The following is a 15,618-nucleotide window of genomic DNA, read 5'->3' on the forward strand; positions in this document are numbered from 1 at the left end:
AATGACCTGAGTCTCTTGCTGGTTCCTCCATCTGCCTGTCCACAGGCCTAACTTCAGAGTCCTCTGTAACAGCTCCTACATGGAGCTCCTACATAGCACCCGGGACTATGTCTTTCATGATTCCTGTACAAGTGTCTCACAAAGCACATGCACACAAGAAAGAATGCCTAACTGATGAGAAGGGTGTGTTCTCAGCTAAGAGCACCTGGCCTTTCCATGCTGCACTGGGGCTTCCTTGTCATTCCTCTTTAACTTAGCATAATGAAGCAAACGTCCCATGGTCTTTGCAGGGAAATACTCAGAAAAAGTCACTCAAGCTGTTTCTTGATCCCAGGCCAAACCCCCAAAGTGCTCAGTGTGGTACCCTGGACATAAGGCGATAAGCAAGCATCTCCTGGTGGTGCTCACAGTCCTACACCAGATGTAAAAAGCCAGGAAAGCCTGCCGGAGGAAGCAGCCATCTGTGTGGCCATTCATGTAACGCTTCGAAACTTAAATACAAAGTATGGTGGCAGCAATAGGATTGATGCAGGAGGGACTGATACAAGAGAAGAGATAAGAGGAGTAAGGGAATCCATTTGGTTCTAAGAAGGATCCCAAAAAGTTGCAAGATGACTGGAAGCAATTAACCAACATGAATTTGAAGCGTCCACACAGCAAGTCCTCAGCATTGCACTGAGGGCTGTGAAGGAGCTATAGAAAGATAAAATCGGGTCTTCCACATGGTGAGTCTTTAAAATTATGGGTCCCAAGGCCACATTAATGACTTGTGTCAGATGTTAAAAAGACGTGATTAGGCAGATTGATCCACAACAAAGTCAAACTACAGACAAAGCAAATCTCAGCCCTGGACATGACTCAGGTGACTGTCCTGGACAATCTCTCACCCAGGTGGGAATCCTTGTCATAACGCCCCTGACCAGGGTCATCTACCTTCTCCCAAAGAGAAGCCACTCCCTCACCAGGCAGCCAGCTCCAGTTCTAGGCAGTTACATTTTTAGAAAGTTCTTCCTCTCACCCATTGCTCCTAGTTGTGCCGCCTGCACACAGAGAGGATAAATCTATTCCCTCTGCCTCAAGTAACTGCACAGCATTTTCTTCCATCTCTCCAAAACATGGCAGTTTGTAAAAAAACAAAAAAAAAACAAAACAGTGGTGGATCCAGGGCTCATTGCTTTCCAACAGACAGTACCCAGTCATTAAAAATGGCAGCGGGCAAAAGGTGGCTGTGTATTTTGGGAATACTGTGGTTAAAAAGACAAAGGTTCAAGCAGTGCCCTTACAGCGGTTCTCAACCTGTGGGTCGCGAACAATAAAAATACATCCTGCATATCAGATATTTACCTTACGATTCATAACAGTAGCAAAATGACAGTTATGAAGTAGCAACGAAAATAATGTTATGGTTGGGGGTCACCACAACATGAGGAACTGTATTAAAGGGTCGCGGCATTAGGAAGGTTGAGGACCGCTGCTAGAAGGATTTAGGAACCTAAATCCCAAGGTCAGGCAGGGGAGTTGTCTGCCTCCAGGTTTCTCTACTCTTGACACAAGTAGGCACTAAGTCTGTGATCCTAAAGAGAGATACAATTCTTAACTCCTCACCCTAAATCAAGGGATCCAGCAAAAGCCATGCCTGTGTGCATGAGGCTGCCTCAGCGAAACTGAAAGGGGACTTTGCAGGGTAGGGCTGTTTCTGATTGAGTCATGTTTCTGTCTCTGCCTATTTCCCCTTCTTCTAGTAACAACAGGTGAGGACCAGCAGAGACCCACTGATCTCAGTACGACTCTCCCCAAGGGAGAAGAATTAGACAAACTATCAAAAAAAGAGTCCTCACTCCATGCCTGCCCCCAATTCTTTCATCAAGATAATTCATTATCTAAATCAGCCCAGGAACCTCTACCTTTAGGAACGTGATTTTCCTGTGCTTCCTCATTTATTAGAAACTCTCCAATGGCTGCAATAATGTCCTTAACTTTTCCATCCACTAAAATATGAAGACGTACTGTTTAAAACTGACTGCAACACCCTCCTCCACCAAGAAAAACTAAGCAGCAGGGGGAAATCTCTCTAAGGAAGAGTGAAGTAGGCCTGAGGACCAGTGGCAATAGAGACTGCAGTTTCTCAGGTGTGCAATGGCTGGACTTTCACAGTATGTTCCTTACATTTCATGCTGGGGTTAGACCACTGTCTCCCAGTATGTAAAACAGGGATGGTAAGTGCTGGCCAAAAAGAAGGACCAGAGAAGGGAAATGGCTTGTTTTTGCCTCCTATGGAGTGTGGAAACTCCGTTACAGTGATTTTTTTAACTAAGGCCCAAGCCAAATCAATTCAATCATTTCAGATAGGGAAGACACTGCAAGTCCCAATAAACAGTACTCTAGGGCCCTACAGGCAGAAGTGCTGAGATGCCTTAGAAAACTTTCCATTGCTTCCAACTCCCATACAGGATCCCACTCCTCCCAGGCTAAAAGGAATTCCATGGTCACCAGCTCATTTCCCAGGGGACCACCTCTGCTCACTCTGCTCAGGACACGTGACTTTGGGAGCAAGGAAGTAGGGCTAAAAGATAGAAGAGGCAGAGGACAGAGCTGAGTTTGCTTTTACTCTAGGAGATTACAAGGAGAAACATCTTCACCTGCATGAATCGTGGTTACTGGGAGCAGGCACTGAGCTTGAAGCCATTGTGTGAAACCAGGCTACTCCATACTTATTACTATTAAAACCTCAAGACTCAGCCCAAAGGGAAATGAGTTACAATGCTGTCTTGTCTAAGGGCTACTCACTTCTTTTTAAAGAGCTTGCGGAAGGAGCTGCGAAAGCCCCCTTTCTGGTCTTGCCTGGGGTTTTGATCGCTGAAAGACGTTTGTTCACTTTCTCTTTCTTCCTTTGGACAGAATCTGGTGGCGTCTTCTAAGTGCATCTCCTGAAAACACAAAAGAGGGATTTCTTTTTCACTCTGTTCCATCGTTAACATCTATCCTGACTGTGGGACATTTTTTTTTTTTTAAGCTCGGTCACTTTCCTCTTCCACCCCCAAAGACTAATGGTGGGTACCCTATTCCAACTACAGCAAACCTAGGCTAATTAAGAAATTAGTAGTTGAAAAGAGGATATTTTCTGCTGAGTGTAGCAGTATTTTCTATGTATCAAGGCAAAGAGTCTAGAGTCTATATCATAATCCTATATGATATAACAATCATTAAAGACCAGGAATTAAAGGAAATTGGCAAATGTTTACAGAGTATAGAGAATAACTTCTTCTGGCACAAATACCACCTTGCTGAGAAACCAGATGTAGGACCCTCACAGTTCTGGGTATGTTTCTCTTTCTACAGAATAAGAAAGCTGCTTGATTGTAATAGTAGTTTTAAACTAATGTTCCTAACTCTTCATTTTAGACATAAAAGAAGGAGTTTTTAAGAGGTTATATCTGTTTAAAAGTAAGTATCAATTAATATTTCCAACCTGCACATATGCCTTTAATACAGCTTTTACAATTCTTAGTTCACGCAATTTGGAACTGTAAAGTAAAAATAAGGCTCTATCTTTTGTGAACTCTCTAGTTTCTTTTTAACTGTGAGATGTGCTAACTAAAATAGATATGAATATATATTTATGTTCCATATGAACAAAATATTTACTTAAAGGTGACTGCAATTTAAAGCAAACAAAAATAGATGCTTAATTTTGAACCCAAGAAGTCAAAACAAAAGCCACCCTGAAAGTTTCATGAATTAGATGGATAACTGCTTGCTGATAGAGAAGCAAAGATCGGGGATGAATTTTTTTTTTTTCTTCAAGAAACATATGGGTTTGAATTTGAGACCTTAACTTGGGATTGTAGTAGCAGATCTAGAGATTCTCTGATATTCTACTAAGGTTCAAAACTAAACCATGGAGACCAACATCTTGATGGGTTAGTGTGGTATTTCTCCAAGTGTGGTCCTGGGGCTACAGGATCAACTGGGGCCTTTATTTAAAATATAGCTCCCTAAGCCCCACCCAGATTTTCTGAACCAGAATCTCTGGAGTTACACACACTTAAGATTTTGAAAAGCTGTGGTGTAGGTTACGCTCCTGCCCAACTGCACTTCATGTTTCTCTGAATCATCCAGGAATCTGGCTAAAATGCAGATTCTGACTCAGTAGGTCTGGGAGGGGGCCCACATTCTGCATTTATAACAAGCTCCCAGGTAGGTAATGCATTCATTCATTCCTGGCCCAAGAACCACACTTTGAGAAATGGGCTTTTAGGGACTATTTAGAAACGAAGTCTATTAATCGTTTAAGGAAAATCTTTCTGTGGCATCATGCTCTTGATAATATCTTGCACTTGTATAGCATTCCATACTTTGAAAAGCATACTGACCAAGTTTATCTTCTTTGTCCTGATCCTCACAACAGGACTGTGAGGTGGGAAAGGTATATATTGTCTTATTTTTACAGATGTGAAAACTGGAGGCACCGAGAAGCCAAGCGCCCTGACCAGAAGCCCACAGCTATTTGGCAGCGGGGTCAGGACTAGAACACAGATCTCCCCACACCTAGTCAGGCGTTCTTTGCAGAAAGCATACTGTCTTTCTTTCTTAAAGCCTAAAGACGAGGGTCTGACCTCCTGAACTGTCCCCAAACCTTCAGACCAAGGTCAGATAGCAAAACGGTGACATGGAGGCCAGCTGGTGGATCAATGCTTCCCTGCCTATTTTGTGTTGTCTCCGTCCCGCGGGAGTCTGCAAAGCCACGTGACACCTGTTTCCAGTCAACGGGAAACGAGCTTGTCTTTGCCGTGAACTTTGCAGGGAGTCCACAGTGAGGCAGGGCAACTCGTGTCTGCCCGAGCTGCACGCGAGCTGGCACGGGTCAGGGAGTGGAGTGAGGCGGCAGTGTTGGATATTGTGAACATTTAAACAAGGAGGTGTGTGTGCCTCACGGGCAAAGGAAGAAACAGGCAGGCGGGGACTTGCCTGCCATGCTTTGAAAGTGAAGGACCCTGCCCTGACCGGTTTGGTTCAGTGGATGCAGCGTCGGCCTGCGGACTCAAGGGTCCCAGGTTCGATGCCGGGCAAGGGCATGTGACTTGGTTGCAGGCACATCCCCAATAGGGGGTATGCAGGAGGCAGCTGAGGCAGCTGATCGATGTTTCTCTCTCATCGATGTTTCTAACTCTCTATCCCTCCCCCTTCCTCTCTGTAAAAAATTAATAATATATATATGTATATATATATATGTGTGTGTATATATATATATATATATATATATATATATATATAATTTAAAGTGAAGCACCCTGAGGTGCTGCAGCTTGTGCAGGAAGGCAGAGGAGACCCCTAACTCTTTCCGTGGGTGCGGGGGTGGCGGGGAAGCAGGTGTGTCTTTTAGATCTCTTTGCCGTCATACATACCCATGCAGGGCATGGTGCCAAGTGGAGGGCGGACGCTAACACTCTCCCTTGAGGGCAACTGAGGTTAGGACAAGCCCTGACCCCAGCACCTGCCTTAACAGGCCGTTGGGACTCGCCCAGCCGGCCGCCCAGCCGGCCGCTCCCCACCTGGCAAGGCCCCCTCCACGCTGCAGGTGAGGCCAGGCTGCTCCCTGGACAGGTAGGCCCGGGTTTGGGTTCGGTTTTACTTTACCCTCCTTACTTCCAAATAGGTCTGCTTTTCGCTTTGGGACCTCTGCTGGGGGAAGTAGGTCCTGGGCGCGCCGCGGGCGGCGGCGGCGGCGGCCGAGCCGTGCGAGCCATGCGAGCCGTGCGCCTGCGCGGCGCGCTCGGCCTTGAGCGGCGCGCGGCCGCCGCTGCTGCTGCGCGTGCTGTAGAGGCGCGGGGCCACGCCCTCGGCGGGCGGCGCGCGCGGGAACTCCTTGAGCGAGCGGCTCAGCGGCTTGGCCTTGCCGTGCGCCTGCGCCTGCGCCGCCTCCAGCTTGTAGGCGCCGCTGCTGCTCGCCGGCGACGTGGCGCTCTTGGGCAGCGGCTGCAGCGCGTGCTCCGGCCGCTCGGCCTCCATGGCGAAGCTGACGGGCCGCAGGAAGCAGATGTCCAGGCTGGACTCGGAGGAGGCGGGCGAGCAGTTCTCGAAGAGGGCCGGCGCCTGGAAAGGCTCCTCGTCGTAGGGCGCGGGCAGCGCGAAGAGCTCGCCGCCGTACTCGAACTCCTCGTAGGCCGAGGGCGCGAAGCCGCGGGCGTCGGGCAGCAGCTCGGCCGGGGCGCGCAGGGAGCGCTCCACGTTGCCCAGCGAGGGCTCGGCGGGCGAAGGCTCGAAGTCCATCTCCGGGATGGACTGCAGGGGCCCCGAGAGCGCCTTCCCGTCCTGCTCGGCGGGGCAGAATTGCGCCGGCGCCAGGAGGCTGTCGGGCCTCTCGTGCTTCCTGCCCTCCATCTCCCAGTCGCCGGGCTTCCCGGGCTGCATGCTGTCCATCAGGCTTTGCTGCTGTTGGCCTTTCTTCATGGGGGGCATCAGGTGCCTTTACAGGGGAGACAAGGCAGAAGAGGGGTGCGTAAGGCCCGGTTAGCGCAGGCCGGGGGGGGGGGGGGCCACACGGAGCCTGACGCCGCTGGGGCGCGAAACTGCTGGTTCTGCTCCCTGCCCCGCCCAAGCACCGCCATGTGGTACCTGCCAAGCGCCCACGAGCCCCGGCCCCTTCAAGCAGGAGCGTGGAAATGACCTGCTGAAAAGTGGGCGCCTGGAGCCCCCGCCCGAGCACAGAGGCACTGCGTAGAGATGGCTGGTGCGCCCAGGATGGGCATCACTCCCCACGTGGGAGCGCTGCCCCTCCCCACACGTGTCAGGGCCCCGAGGTAACTCTTTTCTCTCCTCTCTCGCCCTGGCTGGTTCTGCTCCGTGGAGAGAGCGTCGGCCTGCGTACTGCAGGGTCCTGGGTTCTATTCTGGTCAAGGGCACTTGGCTGGGTTGCGGGCTCGGTTCCCCGGTGGGGAACATGCGAGAGGCAGACGAAAAATGATTCTTTCTGATCATTGATCTTTCTGTCTCTCCCTTCTCTCCCTTCCTCTCTGAAACCAGTAAAATTTATCTATCTATCTATCTATCTATATAGAGATAGGTAGATAGATATTTTTTTTTTATTTTTTTTAAAGAATAAAACCCAAAGCAGAAATTATCTGTAGAATTGTCTGTATTTGGTAAAGTGGGGATTTGGAATTTTGAGTTTTTGGTTTCCCTTTTCCTTCCAGAAGTCCTGGTTCCTAAAGTAGCCAAGTTGACTTTATCCTTTTCTTTCAGAAGTAAAATAGGTCCCAGATGTATAAATGTCTAATCATTAAAGATCATCAAGAAAGTTTGCAGAATGAGAATTCATCTTAGTGTGTTAGAGGGTTGTATGCAGAGACCTTGAAAGGCTGTCAGGTCCATCCACTGCTCAGAACAGCTTTCAGAGAAGCTACCAGAAGTGAAGAAGGGCTTATGAAGTCACTTTCTGAGAAAGCTTCAAGGAGAATTGGGAAAGGCTGAACAATATTCTTTCTGGATCACCTCAGACATATCTATATCTATCTACCTATCTATCTATCTATCTATCTATCTATCTATCTATCTATTTATATATTTCAGAGAGGAAGGGAGAGAGAAAAACATCAATGATGACAGAATCATTGATTGGCTGCCTTCTGCATGCCACTTCCTGGGGTTCAAGCCTGCAACCTGGGCATGTGTCTTTGACTGGAATCAAACCCACAACCCTTCAGTCCGCAGGCCAAGGCTGTATCCACTGAGCCAAAGAGGGCTCAGACCCATTTCTTATCCTCAGAGCCCAGACTTTTTTACTGACCCCTGACTGGGATTCCCTTTCCCTCCACTCTCTGTTTTGGTGACCTTAAGTGGGTTCCCATCCTTCTGAGGGTTTGTAAAATGCCTTCCTGTCTTCTTATAGCACTCTTTCCAGACTATCATTGTTCAAACCCAGAGACTTATGCTGTAGGTATAGAGCAGTGGTTCTCAACCTTCCTAATGCCGCGACCCTTTAATACAGTTCCTCATGTTGTGGTGACCCCCAATTTCACTGTTATAAATTGAACATAATGAAAGCATAGTGATTCATCACAAAAACAATATGTAATTATATATGTGTTTTCCGATGATCTTAGGCGACCCCTGTGAAAGGGTCGTTCGACCCCCAAAGGGGTCGCGACCCACAGGTTGAGAACCGCTGGTATAGAGGATGGTTACCTGCAATCCAGTTGTTGGGAGTAACCTCAGCCTCTAGGCTGCCCCTTAGCATTCTTAGTGCCTTCCTCTCGGACACAAACATTGGGTCAGCTGCTTGCCTGTCACATAGAGACTTGATGGGGCAAGAGGGAGGGAGGAGTTCTGTTGGTCATACTCCTAATCCAGGCTGGCCAGCTACCCCACACAGACCACCTGGGACCCCAAGGCCTTGTCATTAATCTCCACAGCAACAGGTGCTTACGTGATAGCAGGGCCAGAACCTGGAGCAGGAGAGTAGGGTTGCAGCATCTCTTCTGAGTGGATCCCACTGTCGCGGGCAGCCTCAGAGCCTGCAGTGGGGGAAGCGTCTTGCCCAGCATTGGCACACTGGGAAGCCAGCCCTTTGTACAGCTTCGCCATGGATGACCTAATAGAATGGAAGTAGTAATTCTCAGAGTACACAGTGGGAAACTGGCTCTCTGAACACGCAGATTATGGCAAGAAAGATAGGGGGGAGACAGTGTTTCTCAGATGAAGCTCAGCTGTAAAGTTCTCTCTCCAGGGCCCTCTACATACTCGATTGCTTACATAGTAGGGTACAAACTGGATGTTAGGCAAGAGTAATGATGCTGATTAATTGGCTGAATTGAGTAGGAAAGGGGTAGTACAGGGAGATGTTCTCCATTAGAGGAGCCATGGCTTGGAAGAGAGCACCTTTCTCTTGTCTGAAAGTACCCACAGACTCAGTGTTCCTTATTGAGATGTGATGAGGTTGAAGGAAATCCAGGTCATTAGGAAGCTCTGCTATTGTTGCTTCTATTCTCTCTGAAGCCCCGATTCTCCCTAATCTTCCTGTTCCTTCTTAGCATGAAATCTATTCAACCACCATCCCCTCCCTTACTTGTTTTATTTTTATTCATAGCACTTATCGGCATCTAACTTATTTATTAGCTGGATGACCAGGTCTAGAAAGTAAGCTCCATGTGGCAAAGATTTTTGTCTGTATTTTTTATTGCAGTATATTCTGTATAGAACAGTACCTGATTCACACAAATCGGTGCTCAATAACTGTCTGTTGAATTAATGAAAGAAACCACATGCTGGCCTTGAAACTGTATTTTTAAACCTGGCAAGTTTAGGGGAACAACTATTTTTGTGATAGTCAACATGAGTTAAGGGGGGGGGGGGGGCCTGTATTGGCATTAGGCTGAACGTGCCTATTTTTCTAATTTCCACCAGGTAGTAGGTGCCTACATATTCTAGCCATTTTGGCTACCTCTCTTCCCTCCCCTTCTCTCTTCTACTTCCTGTCACTGCATGTTAGCCACTGAATATATAATATGGTTACTTGTTACAGACACCCACATTGTTTCTACCCTGTTCTCAGAAGCCTTCGATCAAACCTCTAGACTGCACCATCAGAACCTTACTTCTTGAGCTTTTTCCGTTTCTGAATAAGCAAATCCTCATTGCATTGAAACAGCAGGGTGTAGTGTGAGATAAATACTCGAAGGCGCTGAACACACACCAGAAGTAGGTAATAGTCAGGGTGTTCCTGCTCTGTGAACTTCAGGACGTTCTGGATGAAGGAAAAAAGGAAGCAGCATTGCATAATTAGAATGAAAAGTTGTTTTGTTTCTTCTGTACCTTGCCTTGATGTGCTGTGAGAGTTTGGTAGCCATTTACTAAAAACAACAATACATATGGCCCATCTAATTATAAGCTGAAAAGTCACACTTGCTGTTTTCTTTGTCCATCACACGAAAGGAAAATAATAGTCACTATTGCTCTTGTTTGAGTTGGATGTGAACATAGGATAATTCCATCTGAAAAGTTGGATCTATTAATTAGATTTTTTGAGGTAATGGAGCCCGTTTTAACAATTACTGCTGAAAAAGCAATATTTATGAGACTCATAGGAGTCAGACCAGTGGTAAAAATGTGAAATAAATACCAAGGCACTCTGGAAGAGGAGTGATGTTTATGGCTGGCTTGGTGGCTGGCTTGGTGGTTGCTCCTATTACATTGCCTACTGTGCTGTAGTAGAACATCATACAACTTGAATTTGGAAAAGCTAACATTTATCGAGTACTTCCTATTGCCAAGCTCTAAGCCTGCACATGTATTTTCTCATTTAATTTTTACCATAGCCTCATAAGATAGGTACCATTATCATCTTCGTTTAACAAGGGAATCAGGGTATATAGCAAAGTCAGCTAGTCTTCATAAGGTTACACATCTAGTTAGTAGCAGAGCCAGGATCTGAACTCAAGTCAGCCAATAGAACCAGGGCTCTTATTTATCATACTGCTTGCAAGACCTGGATTTCAGTTCCAAATTTTTTCATCTATTAGGTGTGTTAACGTGGACAAGTTATTTAAGTTATTTGTCTCTCCATTTCCTTATCTAAGAAGTGGTAATAATGATACCTATTTCATGAGACTGTTGAAAGGATTAAAGAAAATAATTACTGTGAAGAAATGATTTTAAGATCAAAAGCCACATATAATAGAAGGTCTTTTGATATTGATACTGGGCTACTTCTATCTGAGATAAATCCCAAGCATTTCTAAGATGCTTCATTGAATTACTTAGAAAGATCAGTCAGCAAATAAACCAGGATAATGAGTGGTAGGAAGAGGGGCGGGTAAGGGTGTTGGTGAGCCTCTCTCAACTCTACTTCCTCCAAGGTGGACAAGTCCTGTGGGAAAAGGGTGTGAAGAAGTCAGTTCATCAGTTTCTTCATACTTCTTTAGTGACATAAGACAGAAGCAATGTATAGTGAACCCTTGGAATCAAGCCAAAAAAAAAAAAAGGGTAGAATTAAGTGGGCAGGTTACATAAATAGTTCTTAGTCACTGGGGGTAGGTTGGGGGAAGTGGGGGTTAGGGGACATATTTAGATGGCTGTAGAATCAAGGTAGAAGGGACTGAATAGGTACTCAGAGCTGCTATTAAAAGATCCTGGATCAGCAGAGGTGGAGATTGCTGGTAAATGAAGATAGAACATAAAAAGCCGGCATCATGAACCAAGCACATTTAGAGATTGAGATTTTAGCTCATACCACAAGGTGGGGATGGGGAAATCATAACAATCTTAAGGTATTTAAATACTTAGAAATATTAATTATTCCTTCCTGATCCCTGCCAGTGTTTCTCAAAAGCCAAAATCAAGAGTTTAGCCTGAAAATCACTTTGGGAGCTTTCCCAGACATGCCTACCTGCAGATGTATCAGATATTCAGGGATGCGTTGGACTATATGAAAAAACAGTGTATAGATGTCAGATTTAATCTCTTCATCACCCTGAATGAAAAAAAGATAGAACCATTCTTCAATGTCCCTTTAGCTCTGGCTGCAAACCCTAGTATCAGTCCCAGCAAAATAGAAAAGGTTTACTCCCAGAGCATTTTCTTCCTCTAGACTAGAGTGAGATAAAGCATTGATCTTATTGGATACGTCACTTGTTCAAGGACATGCTCAAGGAGACAACTCTTTTCTAGCAGGGAGAGTATCATGTACTTCTTTTGAATCCACCCAACTTTCCAAACTACCCCTTCCATCCCACCTCCAGATATTAGCACAGCGCTATACAAAAGTGGGCATTCAGTAAATTATATTTAAGTCCTAGCTGTTTTGACTCAGAGGATAAAGTGTTGCCTGTGGACTGAAGGGTCCCAGGTTCGATTCTGGTCAAGGGCACGTACCTCGGTTGCATTCTCAATCCCCAGCCCCAGTCAGGGTGCATATGGGAGGCAACCAATCAATGTGTTTCTCTCACATCAATGTTTTCCTCTCACTGTCTCTTCCCCTTCCTTCCACTCTCTACACACTAATGGAAAAATATCCTCAGGTGAGGATTAAGAAACAAACAAAATTATATTTAACTTGAATGGATTCATTAAGGTTCTACAAGTAATCATGACAATGGTTTGCTAATAAGCACTGGGGGTCGATTGGAGTCTCATGAGAGTGGGTAATGGGATGTGATTAGAAACTGGCCAGCTGTCTTGGCAGCAGGAAACATGTTGGACTTTCTCCATTCTTCTTCCCGTCCTTTCCTTTTCTCAAATATTTTCTGAGTACTAACATGTGGTAGGCATTATACTGGGTTGGGAGTAATGAGGTAATATAGAAAATTAAGACCTCACCTCTTAAGAAATTTTATTAACTCTTAACTTTAGGGCTTCTGTTATGGTTTCTTCCTATTAACCTAAAATAACTAGAATTGTTACATACTTAACAGTATATGTGCATATTGAGCACCTAATATAGCATTGCATTAGCAATTCTTTTTTAAAGTACATTTTTATTGATTTTAAAGAGAAAGGGAGAGGGAGATAGAAACATCAATGATGACAGGGAATCATTGATTGGCTGCCTCCTGCACACCTCCTCCTGGGGATCATGCCCACAACCCTGGCGGAATTGAACCCGGGACCCTTCAGTCTGCAGGCTGACACTCTATCCACTGATCCAAACCAGCTAGGACTACATTAGCAACTCTTAAAGCTACATGACTAGAATCACTTTATAATCTTAGAAACTGACAGTTACAGAATGACTTAAGTTTAATATTTAGATTATATAAATTCAGATCATATTATCTAAAAACAAAACAAAACAAAAACCCTCATACAGCATGCAGGCTGTAGCTCAGAAAACCTGTTTACTTTGCCTAACTTCCAGTGGAATGGAACAGGGTCAGCAAGGCAGGGAGGGCAAGGACCAAAGCAATGGTACTGATCCTTGAGTGGGCTTCTTTAACCCCAGGGAGGAGTGTCAGTGGCTCTGTTCAAACCATTCCCAACCTGAAGGACAAGCTCCGAGTGCATTTGCTGTATTTCCTGGGAGGATGAGAAGCATCATATAGTACACATGTAACCAAAGGGCAGTGCACAGGTAGAGTGAACTTACCTCCTTCAGAACAACAACATGAACCAAAGAGATGCATTCAGGCAGGTCCCTCAGGTAGGCAACATAATAATCCAAGAAATTATTCTTGAAAACAAATATAAAAATGCATGGTAAGAACCTGAAACATGAATGATAACTATTTTTTAAAGAAATAAAAAGCACTTTGCAGAGATTTAGCTTAATTATTCATTTAATATGTTCATTAATATGTTTTTGGTTTTTATTCATCTTTTTTTAAAAAACTTGTTTTAAGGTAGATATGCCTATGGACTTGGGAACCAAAACTCAATATTCCTACTTTAATGAGAGAAAATGAAATGATAAATAAACGAAGGCAGAGAAGAGGAATTACATAAATTGAAAAGGTATTTTTAAATTGCTTAATGACAAAAATGCATATTTTGTTTTAAAATTACTTTTTAAATTTTTTTTATTTTTTATTGTTGAGTTGTCCCCCATTCTGCCCCTCCTTTACACCCAGCCCGCCCTACACCTGCCTCTGGCCATAACCACACTGTGTTCATAGCTAAGCATATATGTTCTTTGGCTAATCCCTTCACCTTCTTTCATCCGGTCTCCTAAAATTACTTTTAATTTCAAAATCATCTACATCCAAATGAGGAACTTTGTCCAACCTACTTCCTAGTGGCTAAACAAGTGGTTCTCAACTTTTTCCCACTAATTGCATGTTCACCTATGCAATATGCCTTCAGGAAAACAATTCTCAGCTTCCAAAGTTATATTCCCACAGAAATAACAATTCTCAGCCCAAGAAAGCATGCCAAATACAAATGAGTAAAAGTGATGTGGAAAAAAAAAATCAAACAAATCTATACAACTAGACAATTTGTAAACTTTGTATTATTATCCACAATCCTTGATTTGACTGCAGGCAAAATCTGGCTTGCAGACTAGTTTTAATTATCCCACATACTGTTTTTAAGAAGAAAATTTCACACAAAATTTTGGATTTCCATCTGCTCTTAAAATATCCGATCTGGCAACTTGAGTCTTTTCCCCTCTACATAATAATTGGATAAAGGTGAGTAGCTATTCCTTGTAGCAAAGCATATGTGCTCCACTTAAACTCACTTCCCAACAGTCCGTATTGTATTAAACTCAGCTTACTTTGTAGGTATTTGAGTTTGCAGTTTCTGGCCTGGATCATATTTAATTTGTAGAACCACATAGAAATTTGAAACTTAAGACCCTCTCCAAGTGAAAACAAAAAACATTCCAGACAAATAGCTGCCCATCACATTTTTCAAATCTCTAAGGAATGAAGTAAGTGAAAGTACATAACCTATATATAAACCTTCACATACTTATTTTATATGTATGGATTTATATGTACATGCATATATTTCTACACAAATACATATATGTACATACACACACATGCATGTTCAATGGCAGCAGTTATAGTACAGTGGAAAGTGATAAACTGAAAATGAGAAAACTTGGGTTCTAGTCACAGATCTGCAACTATCTAGCTAGCTGGGTGGTTTCAGCAGTCTTAAGTTCTCTGAACTTTATTTCATTATCTGTAGAATGAGGAGGTTAGATCTTAGCAGTTCCTTTAATTCTGAAATTCACTGATTTTAGGTTCTCTATTAAGAGAAGTAGATGAGGGAGACATGAATATAATTCAAATTTATAAAGAATGTTTTACCCCGGAGCTGTGGGAGAGACGGAAGACAACATGGGACACAGAGAGATCTCTTCCCTCCCCATTTCCGCTCCTACATTTCCTGCTTCCAACAATCACTTAACCATTCAGCATAGTTTGAGCACCTACGACTTTCCAGGCTGTGTGCTGGTCCATGGTAGGTGCTCAGTGTTGGTGAATTTGCTTAACTAAATATTTATTGAGTTACTAAAAAAAAAAAAGAATTTTTTAAAAACTTACCTCATCATTTGTTAATTTCAGGAATAAATCTCCAAGGACTCCTTGGCGTGGCCATTTCAGGACCCTTTCCTGCAGAGCATGAAGCAAATCTAGGTGCTGCTGGACAAGGTACCGTAAAGAGCCAGGGAAGAGGCTTGAAACAGAAGAGAGACAGGATCACACAAGCCAGGTGTGGAGAAGAAAAAACCCTTTAAGAATATGTGCAGTAGGTCCCATTTTCCCAGTTATTCAAACTATTCTGAGTCACAGGTCTACATTTAGGATTAAGAAATAAAAGTTTGGCCCTAGCTGATTTGGCTCAGTGGATAGAGTGTCGATCTGCGGACTGAAGAGTCCCAGGTTCGATTCTGGTCAAGGGCACATGCCAGGATTGCAGTCTCCATCTCCAGTGTGGGGCTTGCGGGAGGCAGCTGATCAATGATTTTCTCTCATCATTGATATTTCTATCTCTTTCTCCCTCTCACTTCCTCTCTGAAATCAATAAAAATATATTTTTTAAAAAAAGAAAGAAAAATGTGTCTTTGTAGACCTGACAGCAGATATCTTCAGGATATAAAAAGGCCCCTTTCCTGATGGCTCCTATACTATTGTGTGTTGAACCATGTTACAAGGATTTCTTCCACTTCTCTCT

General features: G+C 44.3%; 1 protein-coding gene across 2 annotated transcripts in view; it reads right to left on the minus strand.

Moving 5' to 3' along the window:
- The window catches only part of ARHGEF33 (Rho guanine nucleotide exchange factor 33), a gene marked incomplete at its 5' end in the record, with an annotated part of 42,951 nt that overhangs the window by 4,548 nt on the left and 22,785 nt on the right, over positions 1 to 15,618 (minus strand). For both annotated transcript variants that reach the window (XM_081100767.1, XM_081100768.1), the window contains 7 exons: positions 2,788 to 2,927; positions 5,638 to 6,466; positions 8,426 to 8,590; positions 9,594 to 9,742; positions 11,384 to 11,467; positions 13,079 to 13,162; positions 14,988 to 15,120. In XM_081100767.1, the coding sequence (XP_080956893.1) occupies positions 2,788 to 2,927; positions 5,638 to 6,466; positions 8,426 to 8,590; positions 9,594 to 9,742; positions 11,384 to 11,467; positions 13,079 to 13,162; positions 14,988 to 15,120 (1,584 nt within the window). The remainder of the gene's footprint in view (positions 1 to 2,787; positions 2,928 to 5,637; positions 6,467 to 8,425; positions 8,591 to 9,593; positions 9,743 to 11,383; positions 11,468 to 13,078; positions 13,163 to 14,987; positions 15,121 to 15,618) is intronic.

The sequence above is a fragment of the Myotis nattereri genome (genome assembly GCF_964212035.1).
Source record: "Myotis nattereri genome assembly, chromosome: 10".
NCBI classification, from domain to species: domain Eukaryota; kingdom Metazoa; phylum Chordata; class Mammalia; order Chiroptera; family Vespertilionidae; genus Myotis; species Myotis nattereri.